Source organism: Agelaius tricolor, unplaced genomic scaffold (genome assembly GCF_023055355.1).
Source record: "Agelaius tricolor isolate 1412-34295 unplaced genomic scaffold, bAgeTri1.0.p SCAF_7, whole genome shotgun sequence".
NCBI classification, from domain to species: domain Eukaryota; kingdom Metazoa; phylum Chordata; class Aves; order Passeriformes; family Icteridae; genus Agelaius; species Agelaius tricolor.
Genome location: NW_027269267.1, coordinates 36013021 through 36028271, shown reverse-complemented (window position 1 = coordinate 36028271; position 15251 = coordinate 36013021). Strand labels below are relative to the sequence as shown.

The 15251-nt window shown below is 41.5% G+C and overlaps 1 protein-coding gene across 11 annotated transcripts in view; it reads left to right on the top strand.

Annotated features, from left to right (window-relative positions):
- MBNL2 (muscleblind like splicing regulator 2) overlaps positions 1 to 15251 on the top strand; it is a 106616-nt gene that overhangs the window by 31275 nt on the left and 60090 nt on the right. For 10 of the 11 annotated variants that reach the window (XM_071430958.1, XM_071430959.1, XM_071430956.1 and 7 more), the window contains exon 2: positions 6044 to 6884. The exons of the other annotated variant lie outside the window; for it this stretch is intronic. In XM_071430958.1, the coding sequence (XP_071287059.1) occupies positions 6711 to 6884 (174 nt within the window). In that variant the 5' untranslated portion in view covers positions 6044 to 6710. The remainder of the gene's footprint in view (positions 1 to 6043; positions 6885 to 15251) is intronic. 11 annotated transcript variants of the gene reach the window in all.

The window sequence follows — 15251 nt, the reverse complement described above, 5'->3', positions numbered from 1 at the left end:
GTTGAGAAAAGCCTGTCCACCATGGGAGAATCTCTTGCATGTTCTTTCTTTAAGATGTAGTTTATTGAAATGTGATTAACAAGCATGCTGACTGCCACATTATTTGCCTGTAAAATCACTTCATTTTTTATTTAATTCATGTTGGCATATTTTGATATAGGATCCTGTTTGTATTGACTAGTGGGGAATAGGCTTAAATTAGCGTGTGGTGCCTGAGAGCCAGCCTTGCTTTCCAGGGACAGGGAGGATATCCTGTGGGATACAGCACTGCAGCTAAAGGTGCTTGCAAAGAGGAGCCAGACCTGCTGCAGGTGGGGTGCCCTGTCCTGCCTGCTCTGCTCCCTGCTCCCTTGGAGTGGGACGTGAGCCAGTGGCCATGTCTCTGTTGAGTTGGCACGTGCGAGGCAGGGGGCATTGTGCTGCTGTGCTACTCTGCACCTGATGAGGCAGATCAGAATGGATCCAGCCTGGGATTAAACTGCAGTCTTGCTTTCCTCAGCAGGGAGTTTGGGGGAGCTCAAGAGAGAACTTCACAGGGGAGTCAAGGAAATGGCAAGTAGCTGGCATTTAAAGCAACAGTGGAGTGAGCTTGTGGAGTTGTGACTGTCCTTTAGTGGGCAGCTTATCTTCTGTTTGGAGGCTTTGAATGCTATTTAAAGCATAAACAATGGGGGGAAAAGGACATTGAAGAGCGTATATGAGGTTTAGTTGAAAAATGGAAGCGAAGTTCCACTGTCTTTTGGACTAAAGCACTTGCCGGTGTCTTCTAAACATACGTCTGTGTCCTGAAGGATTTGAAAGTGGAATCCTCTATGCAGCTGCAAACAAGAGGTATGACTTAGTGAGATTTGAGTTTCCTTTGCAAATAGGTCAACTGCTGAAGAAGCAGCAGCTTTTTGAAGGAACACAATTCTTGTCAGTAGTCTGAGGATGCATCTGTGTAGTGGGGCACATTGGTTAATCTGTGTTTTCGGATGTCCTGAGGCATCTGGAGATGGTTGTGTTTTGTTCCACATCATCTGACCCAGGTAAAATCATTGATTCAAAACTAGTGAGTCCAGGTTGAAAGAAATCGCTAAACTATTTTTTTCTTACAGATCAGTTTATTTCCTGAACAAAAAGGAACATCATGAGAATCTGAGTTAAAGTAGTATGTGGTCAAGACACTGCTGGTTCATGAACTTGTGCTGTGGGATGTGAAATTAGTGATGATTATGGTTAACCCTGTTTAAGGGTAGAGACTGTTTTTCTTTTTCTTCCAGCTTCCAGCCAGACCTTAAAATTTTGACATTAAATTCTTTGGGCCTGGTGTCTCCTGCAGGGTCATTGTTATTGTTTCTTTGTTAAAAAGTTTCTGGAATTTAAGACTATAACCATGATTTTCTGTGAGAAAGCAACATGAGATTTTGTTTATGTGTAAATGGATAAAAGTTGTAGAAGCAACCTGTTTTGGGCCAAGGGCTTAAAATTGTTTCCCTGGGGTTAGAGAGTTGACCTTGGTTTTCCTGAAAAAGAGCTTACATTTGGATGAGAAAACAGTTTGTCCCTGAAGAGTGGCAGTATAAGTATGCTGGGTTTGAAAACTGAGTTTTCAATACATTGTGTTGGCATTGCAGTATCCAGCAGGTCATTTGTGGTGGCTGTAGATAGGCTGTAGAAGGTGAGTTTTTTCCCACTTGAGGTCATGTGTTTAACTGAATTTGGGCAGCAGTCTGTAAGTCAACATGTTCCTCCCTGCTAGTGACCTAGAGAAGGCTCACCTTGCTTTCACAGCTTAGTGAGTCTCTGGGGTTTGAGGAATGTTTTCGTTTTGGTTTTTTGGGGTCTTGTCTTTAAAACAGAGCATTGTTTACAAATTATCAAACTTGTATAATAATAATACAAATTATCAAACTTGTACTTGGCTAAGTATATTTAGTACATCTCTTCTGTCTGGGAAAGAAGAGCTTATATACTTCAAACTGCACAGTCCCCTTTAAGTACAACTGAGGGTTTTCTAACTTTTTAATTCTTACATTTCTGGTATATTTATAGAAGAAATATATGGATCATGTTGATAAATTTTGACAGTAGGAGCAACAAATTGAGCCCCAGTGTTGACATCTCTTACTGAAGATTTTGATGTGATGAATAATACAGAGTGTTTAAACCTCAAAAAGTGTAAAACTGTTTTAACACCTTCTGGGTGGACTTAGTGGTTCCTCTAGATATCTGTGGTGAGACCATGTAGAAGACTGTGCTCCTTTACTGGATGTCATCACCTGCAGAGATGACTTTTGAAGATGGGGCTGCTCATTACTACGTTACCTACTGAAGCATGAGTATATCATGTCCAGGAAGTCTCAGTTTCACCATCAGACAGATACTGCATGATCCATTGCCACATAATCTGGCTGATAAGTAAAACTACTGTACCAAAGCAACTCATATTTTGTAGATAGTAAGAGCTCCTATTTTCCAGCTGAAAAATCCAGCTGGTTCATAATAGGGCAGGGCTTTGTATTCACTTGCAATTCCCAAAGATGAGGCTGCCCTGTATTTCTCTGAGAACTTTTTCTCTGGGCTTCTAATGTCTGTGTGCTTTGTCTTGTTTACTAATTAAAAGGATTTTTTTTTTCTTAACCATGACAAAGGCCTTCTAGTCCTATGCCTTGCTAGCTTTCTGTGAAAGGGAAATGCTGCTTATCCTAAAAGGGATCCAAAGCTAAATAACTTTTACAAATACATGTCCATGAATTTCATTTCACTTAACCTGCAAAAAGCTGCATTTGTAAGTGCGAATTCTTGATCAATTCCATCGATTCAACTGTGTGAGAGACTGAAAATAAACAATAATAGTTGTAAAAAGACAAAAATAATTTGTTCTTATGTTGAGTACTTCTTTCATCTTCAGTAAGAATATTTTGCAGCTCAGTTGTTTGTTTGTAAGTTTTGATAGCTTGTTTAGCTACAGTGGTGGGTGTTGTCTTGAGTTGGGATCATTAATGGTAATAACAACAAAACAACTAAACAAAACCATAAGGCAAACAAAATCTTCTGCCAGGATAAGGGACACTTCGTGCTGAGGGTTTTATGCCAGTGAGGTACCATTAGTTTTGTCAAGACAGCTAACTTCAGCTGATGTGTTGGGACACAATTAGAAATAGTGGGAAGAGGAGCAGAGTTTGCATTTGCAAAACCCACTGGTTTTCTCCAGATGGATGGGTTTTGCAATACGCAAGGTCAGGGTTAACCATGATGTTAATAATGGCGTGTGACCTTGCAGGCATTTTATTGAGGATTATTGTTGTTATATTTTCTTATATAAACTCCATTCATTTCCCTTATTTACTTCCCTGTTTACTCAAACTGCTGGAGTTTTTTCCCTGTAACCACAGCCTCTTCTGCTTTCCTTCTAAAATTTCCTCTTGTACCTCTCTCTTCCAATGTTCACAGCCTTTCTCCATCTTTCTTGCTATTAAGTCTCTCCCTTCTTTTCAGTTTCACAACCAGCCATTTCCTTTTCCTACCTTCCTCTCCCATTTTTTTCCTTCTCTTGAGCACTTTCCTCATGTGTTAAATTCTGCTTTTCTTGACTTCTCCAAGAAGAATAATTTTATTCTCTGCTTTGTCTTTTCTCTCCCTCCTCCTCGTTTTGTGTCCCTCATGTTCAGGTTTTCAAGGTGGCATCTCTTCCTTCATCCTCCTGGTGCAGGTGATGGGCAGAGGAGGTATGACAGCTGCCTAGCACGTGATTGTGAACGCATAGGTCATGTAAGTGGTAGGGATGAAGCACTCCAAATTGTTCTGTCTTCACCATGTTTGAACTTGCCTCCTGCTGAAGGCATGGCCTCCTTCAGAAAGGAGACAGGACTCAGTTCTGTCTCCTGAGTTTTTACCAGTAGGAACTCCTGAGGCACTTGATGACTCTTGAGAAATCACATGGCGTTGTTATGTTGGACAAGACATGGATTTTAGAGACAAACTTTTCGTGCTTCCCTTTCTTTAGAAAATCTTCATGTAGCATGAGGGTAAGAAATAGGATGATACTGTGTTTCACTCTTCTACCCTGCACCCCCCAAATGCTTTTTGGTGTGAATTCTTGCTGTAGTCTCACAAATCTTGTATGTGATTCTGCTGTGCACTTCTTTTTTAAAAACCATGGTTACTGCCATTTCTATACTGTGTGCTGTTTGCTTTGCTGCCACGTGCTGTGTCTGGTTTTTTTCAGTCTTAACACCTACTACTTGAGAAACAACTTTGTCAATTTTATGGTGTGCAGCCCTGCAGAGTATTACTACTTGTGACTTTCAGCAGTGTGCAGTATAACATTTACCCTTTTCCCAAAATTTCCGTCTGTCTCCTACATCTATTACTGAAAACCGTTACTGACATTTCTGAATTGGAATGTGTGGCTCTAGGGAGAGTATTTCCTCTTTTACATTTAGCCAGCTAAATCATCAGCCCAACAAGCTATCAGCTCAACAAGCCCTTGTGGAGAGGCTCTTCTTGTATTTCCTCCTCTCTTTCCCTTTCATCAGTTATGAGTATTTTCTCACCTCTTTGTATGCTTTTAGCTTAATCTCATTCTTCATTGATGCTGTCAGACAACATTGATGGAATATTTAATTTGAGGAGTTTGTAATTTATGTGCTGTACTATAATGGCATATAATTATTTCAAAAAGTACTGATTCTCTTGCACCTTGTTCTTCATGACCAAGTAAAGCTAAGTGTCATCCAGACCCATCTTATTGCACTTTGGACTTGAAACTGAATTTTCAGCAATTAGCATTGCGTTTCCTTTATTCATGCTAGCAGTAGGAACTTTTGGTGGAAGTATTGGTCACATAGTAAAACCCCTTTTGGTAGCATTACTAAGTAGTAGAAAAGCCTTTTGATGTGAAGACCTAGAAGTCAGAACTGGGATCTGATCCTGAAACTGGGTGTGAGTAATTCTTCCTTAACAAACAATACTGACTTCAGTTAAGGCCAGTGAATGGAAGCACAGAATGGTAGTTGTTCTGACATGGAAAAGCTGACAGTGATTTTAGAAATATTTTTACTGACGTATTTTAAAATCTCACTTATTCCAGTCTTTCCCCTTTTCTTTTTTCATACACAAAAATAATCCATCAACTGTTTCTGGCTGGTATTTGAAAAGTAAAAGTTGTGTTCCTTTGAAGCTAAGTAGAAGGAAACATCATATTCATGATTTCACTGTCTGTATATAAAATATAGTTCGTGATTAAATATTTTTGTAATATCTAACCCTTTGATTTTCAAATCTGTTTTTCTGTAAAATATCCTAGGTATTTTATAGTGCCCAAACAGTTTAAGTGCCATATTGGAATCTGATGTTTTGATGCTGAAAGATGTATTTGCAGAGGTACACAAAGGCTAATTAAACCAAAAGAATATTTAGATAAAGACTGCTTCATAATAGAAAGGACTCATTGGAGCACGGTGACTTGGTGGTTAAGCCCTTTCATGAAGCCCTTATGGAACAGCGTGTGGGTTAATGGGAAGACTAACTATATTGTCTGCATCTGGAGGGGTTCTATTTCCTATAATTTTGGAATTACATTTTTTGGTTTCTTTTTTTGTTAAAAAATAGACGGAGATGAAAAAAATCTGAGCAGAGTACTACCATCCTGGTTTCTAAGGAAGAGCAAGTAATGAGTAACAATTTAGAATGTAGTAACACAGTCTAAAGGGCCGAGTGATAAATTAATGGAAAAGGGTTCTTGTATACAGTTTTGGAGACTAAGCACATTTGATTGAATTGTTTCACAACTAGTGTGCCTAATTATTGTGTCTGCCACATTCATCTATTTAAATCATTCCCAACTTTTGGATTGCTGCCTGGAATATTACTGCAGTACGTGTTTCAACTGGTTATTCCCCTATCACGTGTAACTTCACAAAGGAGGGTGTTTGTTTGTTTTTTTTTAAGAGTGAACTTTGGCTGTATGTTTATAATATCTGATAAAAAGAGACTGTAGGTTTCATAATGTTGATTTGAATGAGTTGCACGTGAACTGAAGCTGTATTTGTTTTGTCAGGTCAGTGACTTAAAAAGTGCCTTTGCCAAGTCACTTTTACGAGCGAGGACTGCTACGCCTGTGTTCTCAAAATCCCGTCTTTGCCAGCCAGACATTGCCTTCACCTTACACCTGGCAGAAGATACCTCAGCTGTCTCCATTTGCCAATTAGTTGATGGGAAACTGAAAGCAGAAAAAGGATTATTATTATTATTATTATTCCTGGGACATGAACAAATGACCGCATTGCTTTTCTCATGTAATCAATACCGGCAAGCAACCATCAGAGGACTGCTATTCTATCAAGGAGTGCCATTGCATTGATGGACCTTGGCTTTAAACCAGTGCATCCGTGATTACAATCAACAAACCCACGTGTTTTACAGACAGAAATGCGACTGAGCATGTGTTTTCCCAGCCAAAAGTCTACGAGCGGGACTTAATGATTGATGAGTGACTGCTTGCTGATAAACTTTCTCTGCTTGTTCTGCTTTGTGTGCGTTGGACGTCGTTAATCGTCCCCCACTGCTTGGTTTTTTTAACTTTATTTTTCATTAGAATTGAAGTTTTTTTTTTTTCTGACTTCCTTCCCCCCCCCTCCCCCCCTTTCCTTTGTCATTAGTTTTGGAAATTTCTTCAGCATAATTCACCTGACAGCAACTTACAAGTTCAAAATCAGCTTCTCATCATGGCTTTGAATGTTGCTCCCGTAAGAGACACAAAATGGCTGACATTAGAAGTGTGCAGGCAGTTTCAGAGGGGAACTTGTTCACGCTCTGATGAAGAATGCAAATTTGCACACCCCCCTAAAAGTTGCCAGGTTGAAAATGGAAGAGTTATTGCCTGCTTTGATTCCTTAAAGGTAAGAAAAAGAAACTGCATGTGTAGTGAAAATGCTACTATATCGTAGTGAAAGTAAAATAGGAAATGATGAGTGATTCGTTCCTGGTGAGATGTATATTGAAACAAATGTTGTATATCATAATGTTTGTTTACTGAAGCTTTTAAAATTTCTTTCTAAGGTTTTTCTTTTTCAAATGTCACTATGTTGTTTACAAAAATTGCATGTGACTGTGGGATACAGAATTGGTTGCAGCTGGTAGGACAATTGTATTCTCCTGAGTACATTTTATTAATTATAACTGTTTCCTGGTAAATGAAAATACACAGTGGCACAATACTATGCCATTCCCAGAGTCCTAAAGAAACAAATCATAGGGAAAGAGTGCAGATTTTTTCATTTAGATCAACATAAGTGAGAAAAGTCTATCCATTAGTTCAGATTTGACACAAGGGTTATTTACTCTTGGTATTGGGGACTCAGGTAAATTAATATCATTGGTAATTACATGTATGGATAGTGCCGATATGAGCATAAGTTTAGGAGGAGCAAAGGGATTTTCTTCTTTGGAGGGTATTTAGCAATCATATTGTTAGGGTATCAGCTTCTTTGGACTTCCTAATGACATCAGGCATGCTTTAGAAAACTGTTTTTAAAAGTTCTGTGAAAACAGTTCATGTACTGCATAAAAGATTGATCCCTTGGGATTTGAGGAGTATGCAGTGTTTTCCATGATGATATATTTGTGTTCTCATGTCAACAGAAGGAGAAAGCTTATTTCATATAAATAATTAAAGGGTAGAATTGAGAATTTCAAATTTTAGTTTGAAAGTTTTACTTATGACTTTATCTTCTGGGCATGGGAGAATGTCTTGGCTCGCTCTTTTAGCTCTGAGGATCAAAATTTCAGTTATCAACAACTCTTTTACTGTGAAAACATCAGTCTGAAAGATAAGAAAACTCAGGGTGGTTTATTTCCATTATAACTTTTTTTTTTTTATGCAATGCAAAATATTGTGTTAGGCATCTGCCTTCTGGTTTTTCTCATTTTTTCTTTTCTTTTGAAGATTTAGAAGACAGTATCTCAGGGGAGATATTTATGAGGGGGTTATGTTCTGTATATCTGTCCTGTAAGGCAGAAGAGCACCTTTGGAGTCATGGCAGTATGTCATAGAGGGCTATTAATGACCTTAATCCATGGATTACTGCACGATAAACTGTAACAGCTTCTTTGTAGATGTTCTTGTATGTTGGTTGTCTGCCAGTGGGATTTTTGTTTTTAAACAAGCAGACTAGTGTCTGCAGCAAGTGGGCAATACTCTGATTTTACAAAAACTAAGCAGGTCAGTGGAAGGGGGTTTTATGTACTATTTTTATGTGCTGTAAATTCTCAGATCTGTGGCTGGGAGGCTGGAGATAAGCAGCAGGACTCGGTCACCCCTGGGCTGGCAGGACAGTGGCTCTGCAGTGAAGGAGGTGCTGCTGCTGCATCATCCTGGCCAAAGCAGTGATGCACCTGTCCTTGATGCCTCACTGTGGAGTTGCCAGCTACTCAAGCTGGAGATTTTTGTTCAGGGATGGTTATTGTCTGCAAATAAAAACTGGAGTCACAGACTAAGCTAATAATACCATGAAGAGAAATCCTGAGGGATCACAGTGGATAATTTACTGACAACCAGCATCATTGCTCAGTGGAGAGAAATCCAAAACCCTGTAAAAAAATGTAGTTAAAGCAAGGAGCCGTGTTTTCACCTAGTGTGAGAGGACATCTATCCTGAAGGGCCAGCCCACTTCAGCCCAGCTCTGGTGGCTGAAGTGGTGCTGCTCTGTCCCACTGCCCATCATCACCCTCTCTCATGCAGAAGAGAGCATGCACCTGTGCCTTCCATCTTGCATCTTCTAGTTGAGTCTAATGGGTTAAATTGCTGGGAAAGATGGGATTATAGCAAGAATTCAGATTTTGGCCTGAAGCAACAGAGGTGGAGGAGGCACAGGTTTCTTGCCACCAACTCTGCTACAGGTTGAGGGAAATCCAATAGGGGGATGACAGTGCCTTCAACTGCAGCTCCTTGGCTCTGAGCACGAGTTGGAATTGTGCATTCCCAAGTGTTACCTGATCCTGCTGTGCACAGGAAACTATTTGGGACCACTGTGGGTGCAGGGCTCTGGGCTGTGCTGCCTGGTGTCCTCACAGTCATAATCTCAGTTATTCAGAAGAGTGCCTGTAAATTGACATTTCCACAGCAAGAATGTGTGTGCCTGCTTAGGTCAGCTTGCTTATATTGCCAGCTGAGGGACTTTAAGTTAGTCACAAAAACCTATTTGGTATGTAGCTTTTGGAAGAACTGGTGTTAATCATACAGTTTCAGGATGAGGCTTTGGCACTTAACAAGCGGGATGACTTTTCATGTAATTGAACAAGCAAAATAGTCTAGATAAAATCAGAATTTAATTTAAGAAAAACAAGAGCTATTTTCCTTGCTGAACATTGAACCACAGTTTAAATGCAGGCAATTATTTAGCATTTATTTACATAGCATCTAGAGCTCTGGAGACTTAGCCTTTTAACTGTCTTGGTTTGGTATACTTGCTGTAAAAATAAATTATGCTGAGTCTCTGGATAAACTTCTTTCTAGCCAGAAAAGACAATTTTAGTTTTTTTTAGTCTGTGCTTGGTTACATTTAGGTAGTGCCTGGTAGTTACAGCTGCTCCCTTAGAAGTCAGTCAAACAAGATACAGGACTCTGAGACAGACTTTCCTTTACACACTGATTGATCAAAAGAGTCCCTGTTCTGGATAGGGAGATGGCATGCTCCCCTGCATGCCATCTTCTCACCAGATTTCCAGGGCAGACAAGGGAGCATGCTATCAGTGTCTGCCAGCTGGATCAGACTACCAGAGCACCAGTAGGAAGCTGCAGGAGAGAGTCCAGTGGAAGGTCACAAAGATGATGAAGAGACTGAAGCATCCCTCTCATAAGGAAAGTCTCAGAGAGCTGGCACTGTTCAGCCTGGAGAAGGCTCAGGAGGATCCCATCAATGTGTATAAATACCTGCAGGGAGGGTGCAAAGAGGACAGAGCCAGGCTCTGCTCAGGGATGCCCAGTGACAGGGCTGGAGGCAGCAGGCACAACCTGAAACACAAGAGCTGCCTCTGAACATCAGGGAGCACTTTTTCACTGTAAGCACTGGCACAGGTTGCCCAGAGAGGTTGTGGAGTCTCCATCCTTGAAGATCCTCAAAAACTGTCTAAGATACAGTCCTTGGGCAGTTGTCTCCAGGTGACCCTGCTTGAGCAGGGGATTAGACCAGGTGACATCCAGAGGACCTCTTCAACTTCAACTATCCTGTGACTGTGGGAACAGAAGCACCTTGACATAGACTTTTCCATAGTTTTAGGATTTTTCTCAGCTAGCAAAAGCTGCTTTTGGGACCAAAGGATGTAATCCCAGCCAGGGACACTTGCCTCTAAGCCCTACCATGCCCTCCTTTGTGCTCCCACTTCTCTCTTTGTGATTGTGCAGCGTACCAGGTTGGAAACAGAAGTTGTTGCTGTAGTTGCTGCAGAAGAGAAAAGGGCTATGTGGCACCAGCAGAGCACTGGATCCCTTCTGCCAGTGACAGTGCTGTGGCCTTAGGCTGCCCTTCTGGAGTAACATAATTGCATCATAATCCAAATTTTCCTGTATTAAAGAAGTATCTTTGTAGTTCCAGTGGTACCAAGTAAAAGGTCAACAAAATTTAATGGACCTTGTTTACTTTTTTAACTGAGAAGGCATTTTTGGCTCCCAATACCTATCCTTGCAATACTTGACTTTAAACGTAGCAAAAGTTGCGACAGCAACCCGTTGGACTGATTACAGCTTTGAGGAGCCAAAATGCTCGCTGTGGAAGACTGTCTGGGCTCTGAATATCCTTCATCTGTGAGATGCTCCAGGCTAGACAGAAATAGCTAAAGACTAATGAGCCTGGGTCAGATTCAGGCCGGAAACCTGCTGGTTTCAAGCCAGCTTCTGCTGTATGGGCTTCTGAGAGGCAGCTCAGCATTTGTTTCTCCCTCTTTGGTGAAGGACAGAGTCTGCTCTGTTCTGAACAGGGCATTTGTGGGTTTTTAAGAGAAGGCAGGTGGATCATGCCTGTGTGGTGGATGGTGGATGTAGCAGTTGGACAGATGTGTGCCCAGTATGTGGCCACAACGTTGCCGTCAGCAGAGAGGCTCCAGCCAGGAGAGGCCCCACATGACTGGGTCACCAGACAAACACACCCAAAACTGTTATGGGCAAGTGACCTTGGTGAGCTTAATGTGAGGATGAAAGTGTCTCTGGGCTAATCCGGGTCACTGTGCTTGAGGTGAATGAAGGGGACCTTTCCTGGCAGGGCCCTGAGCCCTGATGGTGGGTGGGAGGATAAAGGGGCTGAGGAGGCACTGCCAGAGCCTTGTCTGCTGCCATAACCATCCTGAAACCTTTTTGGAGCCCTTACAGGCTCCCCTTTGGATGCCTTTGGAAGCGGCTGTGAAGTGACCTAACACAAAAGTTTGAATTTCAAAAACTGCTTCATTTATGATTTTGCACTTCTCCCTGGGTTGAAGTAGCTTAATTTAAAATTGAATAGTGTGCATGTATAACATTTAATATATCACATTTAGATCCCTCCAAGTTGGACACTATAAGCAAGTCTGTTTTCAAGGCTTTCTTGTCCTGGTAGTAGTAAAGAACAAAATCCTTTCAAAGGAATACTAATATATAATATAATGTGTGAGGACAAGAACATGCAACACTGCTGTATTTGAATTGGAATAATTTTTGAAAAACCACATTAAAATGAATGGTGATATTTTGGAGGGGGAAAAGGGGAAAGTTTGACAGATAAGAAAATACAATCATGTGTTTTGCTTAGAGTTAACTCTTACATTTGCAGGCAAGTCTGAATTTTCAGTCCTGGTGTCATTTCTTGACTCAGATTTATACCCTTTCTGCAGGTCAGCTACTAGAAGGATATGTTGTCTAAGTTAATGCAGGTAACAGAGATGGTATCTTGAAGATACTGTTGTTGCAAGTTTTATGGTGGTAACAAGGAAGCAAAAGCTTCTTTAGGAGCTCCTGATAACTTTTTAGGTTTTTCATTAGTGCCTAAACCCTTCAAACTCTTCTACGTATTGAGCTAGCAGACTGTTGTGAACTGGTCATCTGCATTTTCATGAAAGCCTTTTAAGAATATGTCTATCTGGTCTCATTTGGCACCACAGAATAAAAAGTAACTGAAAGCTGTGCATAGACTTGCTTACCAAACTAAAAGGTTGCTGGGAAAAAAAATAGAAATTTTAGGAACATCCACTATGTTGAAAGATTTGGAACTGAAAATAATCTTTTTAAGATGGCCTCAGCTTTATTCAGAAAAAGGGGGGAAAAAGGCTTTGTAAAGTGAGCAATCTGTTTGTACGAGAATGAGCTCAGAGTTGGGAGGCAGTAGGTAGTCATTTATCTTCCTGTAATTCTTTTGTGGGTCTCTGAATGTTTTACAAATGTCAGGGACTCAGGATCATTTCACAATTTGAAATAAGTGGTACCTGCTCACACTTGGCAGGTGAAACATTCTGAACAGACTGTGGATGAGCATGGAAAGGGGATTAGCTAGTTTTGTCTATACTAGAAAGCATTTAAAATGAGTGTTTATAGTGTCCTAGCTGGCTGAATTTTTGTCCATCACTTGGTTATGTGGTGTGACAGAGTTCAAAGACAAGGTGAGTTCAAGGACTGTGCCCACAGCTGGTGGGAAAAAATGACTGAAATGGGCAAAGTAATTTCTCTTGGGCAACAGAGTGGCTTATACCTCCTGGGCCCACGAATTCTGCCTGCTTTGCTTCACAGTGACCCAGTTTCAGCAGGATGTTAGGGAATAGGCTGCCCTTTTCAGTAGTTGTGGGCTCTGGGGATGTGGAACTTGCAGGGTGTAACTTTTCAGATGGAGGATACAGAATCCAGGTCTCATTCTTCCTGCAGAACAGCTTACTTTTTCAGCCACCTCTGTTTTTTTCTTGTAAAATGTCCAATAATCTCTAGGTAGTCTGAGAACACTACCTGGCAGAAGCTCTCATGTGTCTGAGTTACTGCAAAGTGTGGGTTTGAAGAGAAAGTGCCAATCAAGGCCAGTTTTAGATAACTATTAACTCTGTGGAATTAATTGTGACTGAATTAACCCTGTGGGCTCCCTCAGAGTATCAGAATATCAATGGCCATCCTCAGGCCAACCAAAGCCCCATTTAGCCCCATGACCCAGTAGTGGGTGTCCTGGATGTGGTGTGTAAACATGCAGTGGCTTCCTGGGGTGTTCTGCTGGCTCCTAGGGATGTGATTCCCAGAGGCATTGAGAGCCAGACATGGTACTCTTGTACCCAATAGTTCTCAGTCACCATCTTTCCACTGGATTTGTCCTGGTTTTAACCATGCTCACATTCAGCATGCACAGCAACCTCCTCCACAACTTCATTACATACAGCATGGAAACTTAACTTCTGTTTTTCTTTTCAAACCTCCCCATTGCATGGATACCCCCAGTTCTTGTACTGCAAAACAGAAGAGATTCTCCTGTAAATTGTCCTAAGGGTGAAACTGGGTGCGTTTTTTCCCGCTGACTTCACTCTGGAAGGGGCATGTTTCTCCCTGGTGACTTCAAAGGAAGCCTTATGAGAGAAGGTTTTAAATCTGCTTTGTGAAAATGCTGTTCTCAGGACAGGTATGATTCCCAAAGACCCTGCTTTTTCAGGCTATGCAATTTTTGCACTCAGAATAAAGTGCTGCATGGAATTATGCCATTCTATTTCCTGAGACTGTATTTCATCTTATACCAAATCCATGCAACTGTGAGTAGCTGCTAAAAAGAGGTGGTTACATCCAGGCCTATCACAGCTAGCTCCCCATTTTTATCTCTGTTCAGGTGGTCATGCAGCCATGCAACTGGAGTTGATCCAAAGGAAAGGGAAAAACTACGTTAAATATAAGTTGAAACTACACATTTGGGCAGCACCATCTTGCATAAATTGAGATAAAAGGGGTTTAAAAATGGATAAGCTTTTTTTGAAGACCTCTCCTTTATCTCTGAGCTTAGGGACTCTTAGTATTCCTTGTTTGTTTAATAACCTGTTCTTGTTTGTTTTCTGATAAAAACTCTCTATGTTCCCCTGTAGTCCTCAGCAGGCACAAGTTCCTTTAATACTTCCTTTTTCCTGTTTGTCTCCCTCATATCTATTCATGCAGCTGTCTCCATGCCAGCTCTTCTGGCTTTGAAGGGTTAAAAGGAAGGTAAAATTAAAAACCAAGTAGCTGAACTGCTGGGCTGACATACTTAAAAATTCATGAGCTTGACTTAAATTGGTAAAGAGAGAAACTGCAATAAGCCTTTAGCTGTTGTATTACATGGTGTTTAGCTTTTTAATTTTTTTTTTAATCTTATTTTTTTTAAAAGGCTGTTGATCACTGTAGAGGGCACCATGTTCTTTGCTAGGGTTTGTCTCTCTGCTGAGAGGAACATTTTTGATTTATCTCAGAAGACAGTCTGGAGGCACAGCTCATCCCAACCACCTGTGGTGCTTAACCTGCAGGAGCCCTGGTGAGCTGCTAGAGCTAAGCCAAGGGCTGGCCTCTGTGGCAGAGGGCCACTAGCCATCAAGGCAGCTCAGAGGAGCAAGTCTTAAGGCAGAGGCATGGGCAGCAGGTTCAGACCGAGGCTGTGAAGAGCAGAGAAGTTGAAACAGTTGAAGTTCATTACAGAGCCTGCTACAAAAGCTGTGTCTCCTTCAAGGCCCTGTTTTGTTTCCTCTTTTGTCTTTCTCAGCAGCCACACCAAGAACATGAAGCCATCCTGGCTGTCACTGCTATCACCTGTCACCACCTGAGCTGCCAGATTGGAAAACTGCACACCTTGTTGTAACTTAAGTTCCATTTTCAAAGGAGAATGCAGTTGGATACTGAGTTTCCCAGGCCTTCCTTCCCTCTGAAGTCACAGGCAAAGTGGCTTCCCAGTGGTGTGGTTCAGCAGCAAAGCCTCTCTGTGGTCAGAGCCGGCACTTGTCACCAGCAGATGTGTCACAACAGCCTGCCATCGTCCTCTGGCCTGTTAGGGCCACCTGATGAGAGGCACAGGGGTGTTACCAGTGCAGTTTCCAGATGTGAACTAGGGAGTGTTACCAGTGCTGTTTCCACTGCTGGTTTCAGTGTGTTAGAGCTGGCTGAGCAGGACCTGCACTGGGGATGAGGATGAGCACAAGAAGCAGAAATGGTTGAAAGCAAAAGCAGTTAAAGAACAGTCACTGAGGGAGGTAGTACAAATCTGTCGTCTTGTTCACTGAAGTGTGTTATCCTGAAGGACCAAAGGAGTATGTAGTAGTTC